This window comes from Mangifera indica, chromosome 6 (assembly GCF_011075055.1).
Source record: "Mangifera indica cultivar Alphonso chromosome 6, CATAS_Mindica_2.1, whole genome shotgun sequence".
In the NCBI taxonomy this organism is placed as follows: domain Eukaryota; kingdom Viridiplantae; phylum Streptophyta; class Magnoliopsida; order Sapindales; family Anacardiaceae; genus Mangifera; species Mangifera indica.
In genome coordinates, this window is record NC_058142.1 from 18568676 (window position 1) to 18578115 (window position 9440).

A 9440-nucleotide genomic window follows, 5' to 3' on the forward strand; every position below is an offset into this window, starting at 1 on the left:
ATGTTAATGGTTATATTATTGACAAACTTGTATGCCTTATGTGTGTAAAATCAGAAGAAAAACTTGATGATTTGAGTAGGTGGCTTAGTTTATGATTCCTAAGCATTGGACGACATGTTATTTGAGTTGTATTGATGTCGTGGCATAATACGCATGCCAAGGGATTGAATAGATAATGTTTGAGTGATTGGAATCGAATTAGAGATCAAAACTAAGGCACTTAACAATTGTCAAATGCTATTGACCAGTTAGCGGTCAACTATGACACATGAACTTTCTGTGTGTAGCTTTAGCTCGACCACATGTAGGGTAGAATGACTAGAGTACCCTTGAGAAGTACTACAGTTGAGAAGATAATAAGAAAGGAAAGTAGAATAATTATCTAAAGGGTAGAGCATACGTTTGTGTGTTTATAAATTGTGAAACACAGGCAAAAGCCATGGGAAAGTAGTTGTGTGTGGACAAAGTAAATAGATACTCCCGTGTGTCTTGATTTGCATGTCTGTGTGTATAAGGCAAAAGCAGTAAAAGAGCAAGGGAACAAGGCTAGAGATTTAAGGGTCATCCCGAGTGATAATACAAAGTTCTGGGTATGTAATAGTACTCTACGTGCCTAATAGTGAAGTCATAGTGTGATACTAGATATATTGGTAGATGGAAACGAGAGTGAGCTAAGTTAAGTAAAGACTTAAGATACATGCATGCTAGACAACATAGGATCGTTATGAGAGGGCATTGTGAGTACATATTTCTTACGCCGCTTGTAGTGGGACATGTCAACAGTAGGATATCAAACCTGCAGTAGGGTACATGTTTACAGTTGAGTCTTGTTAAGATATAGTTTAGTGAAACAAAGAGATAATTCACATGGCTAAGGTGTTAAATCTCCGCATTCGATCTAGATTGATCAACTTAGTATACAGTTTCAATTACAACTTTCAGATTCAAATACTTCCACCAAGTTTAGTATAGTCACGTTAGATAAGAATCCGAGGAAGTGGTTCTTTAATGATCGAAAGGGATATAGTTCAATCCGAGAGTTATGATAGACAATCTAGATAGTCCCTAGAATACAGTATGAGCACAAAAACAGTATATAGGACCCGCCATTATCCATAGAGAAGTGTAATGCTGACTTTGAATTATAGAGTTAGTATGGGTCAAGCATAGGGTATTTTGGGGATTTCAGTAAAAGTTATAAATAAAGTCTCCTACTTACTGTGTGTTTTATCACTCACTCCCCTACTTTTTTGTGTATAAGTACAGGTGATTACAATGATTGAGGGACGAGCAATAGTCCACGATGTAGAGTAGCGAAGGCGTTTTCATCTTTTCAACTTTTACTTTATTCAAATTTTATTTTTGTATTGGGCTACACATGTTATGTTTTTCAATTTACATTTCATGATTTGACATTTTTTGTACGCTTACGGTTTACTTTGACAACGGTATTTTAGTAATTTTATAACTTTGATTAAATGAGGTTTTATTAAGTTATTTCATGAATTTATTACTTATTTTCAATTAAATACATACTCAAAATAGTCAATTTGATGACGTCTTTCGTCTAGGGGACAATATTTTTGGAGAAGAGTGTTATAGTAGTCTCTTACTTACTGAGTGTTTTATCACTCAATTTCATGTTTTCATATGTGCAAATATAGGTGATTATGATGACTGTGAGATGAGCGACAATCCACAAGCATAGAGTTGCGAAGACATTTTTGTTATTTCATTTTTCTATCGGATTTTACACTTTCATTGCTATTTATGTATTTAGCTACATTTATTATAACTTTTCAGTTAATGTTTTGAGTTTGGGGACATCTTTTATACGCTTCCGACATATGATTTAATGAGTTTATCTTAATAATTTTTCAAAAATTAATAAATAAGGTTTTATTTAAAGGTTTTATGAGTTTTATTGTAAGCTTTTGAAATAAATGCATGCTCAAATAGTCAATTTAGTGACATTTTCTTTTATAGGGCAGTACTTCTGGAGAGGAGTGTCACAATGACTATGCTGGAAATGCCCATGCATTGACGGGAGTACAAATAGGAGATCACTCATGGTGATACCTACTATGAATCCAAAGTTGACAGATGATAACTATCGATACTAAAGGGAGCAGAGTGTAAACATGGTTGAATCGTTTGATCTTGAAGACCATTTAACGGGTTTGTGTTGTGTCCTTCACCTTTCACATATTTGAAAAATGAAAATAGTTCTAAGGTGCTTAAAAGACGAAATCCACAGTATTTGATCTGCAAGAAGCATGAGAGAGTCTTAATGACTTGGTTGTTAGCTTCAATTTCTGATTATATGTTCACTTATGTTTTTAAATGTGTGACTGTGAATGAGATATGGAGCACGTTGCAGACTCACTTTATCTCAGAGTCTAGAGTTAAGATTACTCAGTTAAAACTCACCTTGCAAACCTTAAAGAAGCGATCAATGAGTATAAATGAATATGTCAGGAAAATGCAGGAGATTTATAATGTTTTGACTGCTAGTGGTCAGGTGATCTCTGAAGAAGAGTTAATCAATTTCATTTTGGATGGTTTAGGAGGTGAGTATGATCTTGCGAAAATATCTTGTCAAAAATGGATTCTGAAACTGATATGATCAATTTAGTAGAGGTTAAGAGCTTGTTATAAAAGTATGAACACATTGAATGGAGGTTGATTCAAAGCTCAGGATATAGCTTTGATGTGCATGGAGGAGTAGCAAATTTTGCTAGAAGTACTAGTGGAAGTGGATTAATGCTAATGAGATCTAGAGGCATGGTGAATGAAAGGGGAGCATATGTAGCTGGCAATGCTCCAAGAGAGACTCAGTTTGGGTATAGGCAAAATTCACAACCTAAAGGATTTAGTTATGACAGTCATCAGTCTAGAGGAAAAGGCAGAGGTGAAACTTTTATGAAACCTAAGGTTGTTTGCCAGGGGCGTGGAAAAAGTTATCTCATTGCCTTAAAATGTTGCCACAGGTTTGATGTTACATTTTTGGGGGATGAGCAATTTCACTTAAATCAGAATAGTGGTGGATATGGTAGAATATCACAAATTAACAAATAAGAAGTAGACGATGATTTTCAGTATGATGATGATGGAGGTCAGGCTACTAAAAATACAACTCAGAGAGCATGTAAAATGTCTAGGTCAAAAATGATGAACACAGGAAAAGCAAAAGGTGCTCTGACCGGTTCATTGAACTTGGAGAATTATGATCATGCACAGGCGCTTACAGCCACTCCTCATATGGTTAAAGACCTCAGCTGTTATATGGACTTTGGAGCTGCCGATCATGTAGTATCTAATACCAAGCAACTGGATGGTAAGATGCAATACAATGGAAACAACAGCTTCAAGTAGGAAATAGAGGCTGCATACCGATATCTCATATAGGTTATATTTCTTTACCTTTGAAATTTGCCGATAAAACGTCCATTTAAAACATATTTTTTATATGCCAAATATTACAAAAGAACCTATTAAGTATCCCCAAATTAACAAATGACAACAATGTCATAGTGGAATTCAGTCCTGATAAGTGTCTGGTTAGAGATAGAGACTCAAAAATTGTTCTGCTACAAGGTGTACTCAAAGATGGTTTATGTCAGTCATTTGGTGAGTCTGTAAATAAATGTCATAGTGAAGATACTGTCATAAACCCAAGTCTCTATAATTTGTAGTTAGTTCATCCATTAAATAAGTTTGTGTATCAAATAAGTAAGACAGATCCTATATTGTGGAATAAAAGGCTTGGACACCCCTTTGGTTTGTGCTTGAGGGAGGATGTAAAGAATGATGGGTTGAAGTTTTAATGGCATTAGTAACAAGATCAATACGCTGCGTTTTCGAGAAGCAGGATTTTTGAAGAAGCACGACGTCGTTTCTCATCTATGACTGTTGAAGATATTTTTAGATAAAGTTTGTGCCAGCTATTTTTTGTTACCGGTGAAGCTCCGGACTTCTACTGCTTTTTCTCTTCTTCTACAAACTCTTCTCTCTTCTGTTGATTTTTAATCAAGTTTTAGTGAGTTTGTTCTTGATGTAATGTTAGTAGATCTGATGGTTCAGGTTAGTTGTAAAAAGGTCGTTTCTCTGTTGAAGATGCACGGTGTTGATCAATCTTGGCCGTGAGGTACAACTCATACATAAAGTTGTATAAAAACAGTTTCAGTTGTTTTTGTTTTCAGTTAATAAAATTTTCAGAGGTTATTCAATAAAATTCCTTCTGGTTTAGTTTGGTTGTTCTTGATTTGCATTTATAGAAATCAATAGTTGTTTGTCGTTTTTCGTGACATATATTTGCATTTAAATAGCTGTGAACTATGCCCTTTCACTGTTAATTTTCGCAATACAGTCTTTGAGTTTGAAGGCTGGTTTTATAAGTAAAATCAAAGAGCATTTTACATTCTGTGTGTAATAGAAAGTGGACGAAGAAGAAGTTTTTCCTCTTGTTAGAAAGTAACCAATTTGAGTGATCAAGGAGATTTGTGACTACCGCTATTCTTGACATTTAATGCAAAGCAAGGGCCATTTAATGCTATTCTTCTCCCAACAATGTAAGTATTGGCATGGTGCTGCTTCTTTTAACGTTTACCCCTTCTTCTAATTTTTTGATTTTCTGGGGATGAAGCAGCGAGGTCTGTTGTGGTTCAATCAAAATGAGGTAAGCACAGACCAGGATTAATGATGAAAGGATGCATGTTGTATATTAGATTCTGTTCCTACCCCATGTTTCGCTTATTAAGTAATTGGAGTTAAAACCTGTCAGTTTTAAAGAATTAGAGCAGGAATCTATCCAAGTTAGATCGGTTTCGACTCCTATCGAAAGCCAAAATCTGCATATTTCACGGTTCCGGTTTTAGTTTGGGTATTTTGCTCACCCTTATTTAGTACATGTACGAATAAGTCTTTAAGCATTGAAAGAATAAATACCTGTCATTTTCGTATGTTTAGAAGATTGTAAATTTTCTCATTTTTAGAGATTCATTATTAGGAATGGGTCAATTTTTTTTTTTAATTGTTTCCTAAATTATACAGTCTCTAGACCAAAATACAATGCATGTTTTACCATTATATGATATGATGACCTTATAACACTCATGATAAAAAATTAAATAAATAAAACAAGAAACGATTCGTTTATTACATAAAATCAACCTGATTAAATAAAGTAAACAAGAAGGTTGAAACATGAACACTCAGATGTTAAGTGACGCATGGATGTCGCGTCTCAGATATTCACGGGTCAAACCCACGTTCTTTCGCCTGGAAATATAAGAATGATTCCAGAGTATGATGACTGCGAAAGAACCCATTGCCATAGTAAATATAGGAATCCATGGCATGCCATCTTTGAAGACAATGAATACATTTGCACAAAACCCTACCGTCACAAATACTATTGAAATTAATAGTAAGCCTAATCCTTTCATTAAATCTTCAAGCCCTGAGTCGAAGCCTGTTTCTTCATATGGGTGAGAGAAAACGGATATTAACTTTTCTAATGATAAAGAGGAGAAGAATAACGCTGCAGCAATTGATAATATAAAAATTATGAAGGAAGCTCTTTGAACAAAATTGGGAGTCCCAGTTTCTTCTTTGGTGCCACCTGGTACTGTTAAACCTGCTGCGACAGCCATGGTGATAATAAGTGTTACTACCACGATGCATGCATTAGCAGTCTCCTTAATCCATTTGTCAGCCTTTTTGCTTAACTCTTTATGCTGTTCAGTAAATAAAGCTCTAGCAGTCTTGCCGTCATTATTTGGAGCTTCAGGATCCACTGGACCCAAGATCTTCTTCACTGCCTACAATCAGTTAAGAAACATCTATCGATCACTGAAATAAAATTATTTTTATTCCCAAAAAAAGGGCTGAGGGCATTACATATTCACCTTGAACCACAACTGCTCTAGCGTCATCCGGTAAACTGGCACAGCTGATTCATTAATGGACCTATCTTCTGGTGGCAGCTTTGCAGCCAAATGCAATATGTTGTTCCCCTGTGTATCTGTTTTCTGGACTATCAAATCCTTCTTCAATGGACCTATCTTATGAATGAAACGGAAAATTCTGTCCTGACGATACATAACAGCAACATGAAATATGCTGTGATGATTTTCGTCTACTTCAAGCATCATATCAGGATATGTCTCCCAAATTATGTGTAGAAGCTCGTCGTTTCCTCGTTTTGCAGCTTCAAACATGAGTGCCCAAGGTTTTCTTATAATTTCAGATATCCGGGATTCATCCAAAAGTAGAACTTGTTTCCAAACGCATTTGATTAGCTCGAAAGCGGTGTGGGGAGTCTTTTCACCGACATCTGTAACAACATAATTATCGTAATTTTCATATAATTTAGATACAGGGGAGTCTTTTCCCCACCACAAACAATTAAAGTTAGAGTAACAATAAATTAAGAAATAAACAAAACAATCAAGCAAATTAGTGCTCACATAATATTTCAAATTTAGCCTCTTCAATCCAATAGTCAAAGCCCATCCTAACCCTGTACTGTAGCTCCCTCTCATTTATCCGATCCCTGAAGCCGAGCTTGTTTATATCCTGCACAAATTGTCTCCTCAACGCTGAATTATGTCCCTTTATCACCACTCTTTTCACACCATTACCTGGTTTAAAACAACATGCATGCAAGCACCATTAATGTCCTTACCTACAATAGCTTTTAACAATTTGGTGTCGAAATCAGAAGCTGTTAAATAGATTATAGAGTATCCTAATCAAATCATAGAAATTAATAGAATTTCATCAATTATTACTTTAGAGGAGCAAATTTGGCAAATAAATGTTACATAGTAAATAACAAATGCTATCTTGTCATCTCAATTAATATATTGGTCATATTAAAACCTTCAAATAAAAAGAAAAAGAAAACTAATTAATGCATAGGGAAAGTGTAAATGTTACAGAGAACTAACAAAGTAGGATCAGAAATCTCATGGCAGATTTAATCCAGTCAAAATGAGAAGTAGGTCTCAGCACAGGCATTTTAGCCAAGTGATGTAATGCTGTCAACTGGTTTTTATCTCGCGCAATAGCCATCTTTGGGTGCCTCTCTACCAAATCCAATGCAATATCTACCAAAACAATGACCAACATAGTAAATAATATAAATTAAACTTTACTTCTTATACATCAATTGGATCTATCCAATTAATGGTGTGCTATCCTCAATTTACTCAATTAAGAAAGCGGTTAAATTTGAATTGTATCATGAAGAAAAGAATATAGAATATCACAAAATTTTGATGTATATAATTTACATATTTACTATTCCATTAAATCAATCTTTACCATTAATATATGATTGGTATTATTAAGTTGAGCATTTGTATGACAAGTATGCATCATTGTGGTGTTTCTTAGTGTTTTCCTTTGGAGGTAAGATCATGTATAGTGGCGGACCCATAAATGATATTTAGGGGGTCAGTGTTATAGTAACATAAATATATTTTAAATTAAAATAAACATAAATATTTATATTAATATATATAGTGTGGCTTACAAATATTAACATAAATATTTGTATTGGAAGAGGGTTGATAATTTTATAGAGAAAGTGGTAAGCAAGTAAGAAGCACAAATAACTCTCCCTCATATAGTCTATCTTCATTACTTGTTTATAGAGCTAGATTCGAGTTAAGTTAAATTCAAGCTTGACATAATTTAGGGAAGTTAAACTTGTACTCAAACTTACCCAACTCTTCTCAATTTTGTTCAAGTTTGGCTCACTTGAAAGGAGAAAAACTCTAGTTGAACTAAGTTAAGTTTTTAGTTTAGCTCGATATTGTAATCAAACAAAAAATGACTAAAATTATATTGTTTTAATGCTTACTAGTCAGAACGATGTTATTTTAATTGATTCATATCAATTTTTTTAGGCTTATGAGCTTAGCGAGCCGAACACCCCTTGAACTTGAGATCAAACAAAAAAATTTTTAATCTTCAAATTTGAACTTCAACTTGAGCTCAAATTCATTTGAATTGAACTTGTTTTGGGCTTGTTCGAATTAAACTCATTTTCAAATTTAAACAAGCTCGACTTAAATCAACCATACTTGTTACTTTTCAAAAATTGAAAATACACTTGATAGCATAATATATCATACATATAATATAAGGTGGTAAAATGGGGAGTGTGTGAGTGTGCGCATGTGAGTCTGTATATATATAGGGGTGTGTGTGTGTGTGTGTGTATAATGCTAATTAAAACATTAGTGTTAGGTTTTTAATAGCTTTACAAGTAGCCAAAATAAAGAAGCAAGAAGACTTACCATACAAACCATGGTTAATCAGACTGACAAGCAATTCGATGCGATCAGAATCATCTAATAACTCTTCCCCAGTAGCTTCATAAAGGAGTTCTGTCATCTCTTTGTTTCCCTTCAGAGCTGCCACGACAAGGGGTAACATATCATTATCACCTTTGTTATTTATTAAGTCTTCTTTCTTCTCCATCATAGCCTTGACAATTGCAACCCTGTTGGACGCAGCTGCAAGAAAAAAGGCCGTATTGCCAGCATTATTCTTTATTTCCAAATCCTCTATTTTCATTTTTTCAACCAGCTTTTTCACAAAAGTTGTGCTGCTTGCTTCAGCTGCAATATGGAGAGCGGTGTCCCCTTCATTTGATAGCTTAGCCGTAATATCGTTATCACTTTCCTTGAAAATTATTTCAGCTGTGTCCCAATCACCTTCAAGTGCAGCCCAGTGTAGTCTGAAGTGCCTATTTCTCGTTTCAATTTCTGTTGAGTGGTCAGAATCAGATATAGCGCTTTTTGCATGTGCAAATGTACCAGCCGGTTTTTCATAAGGTGGGGCAATCAGAATCTCAAGTTTATTTTCAGTTGAGGCACTTTCTGATGTAGAATGATCTTTCATGATTTCTTTGCTCTGCATTGGTGGTAAATCTAAAATAAACATTAAGTTACTATCAGTCGACAATGTATTTTGTAGCATAACATGTAGCATTGTCATTGTTATTATTTCAGATATCACTGCATATATTTAATCTAACAAATAGATTACAAACTTTTGAATACTAACTCATATTAATTAAACCTCAATAAAATTTATCAAAAAATTAAATTTCTGAAATGTCTCAATAAAACAAGTGGGATTTATCCAGAATTTTATTACATATCTTGTTAGATGAATCAGCTACTCCTCTACTGCAGTTGAATTCATTTGCCTTTGTTGCTGTTATTAAGGATTTAAATTTTGTTTAAGTAAATTCAGCTCAGTTTACTAGATAATTATAGGTTAATTGTAATATAGCAATATCTATATAAAGAATAGAAAGAGAAAATTGTGACATTAACGGCCAATAAAAATAATATTTACACTTAACTCTGGCACTTCATAATTTCTTAACGAACAAAAGAGATTAATAAAAAAAATTAAGA

At 34.1% G+C, this 9440-nt stretch overlaps 1 protein-coding gene across 1 annotated transcript; it reads right to left on the reverse strand.

Annotated features, from left to right (window-relative positions):
• Positions 1–5213: 5213 nt before the first annotated feature.
• On the reverse strand, positions 5214–9012 carry LOC123219759. Its single transcript, XM_044641739.1, has 5 exons — positions 8310–9012; positions 6954–7112; positions 6471–6644; positions 5910–6337; positions 5214–5822 (listed from the first exon to the last, which is right to left on the reverse strand). Exons 1-5 carry the CDS (start codon positions 9010–9012, stop codon positions 5214–5216), a joined length of 2073 nt encoding a protein of 690 aa, XP_044497674.1.
• Positions 9013–9440: the final 428 nt, after the last annotated feature.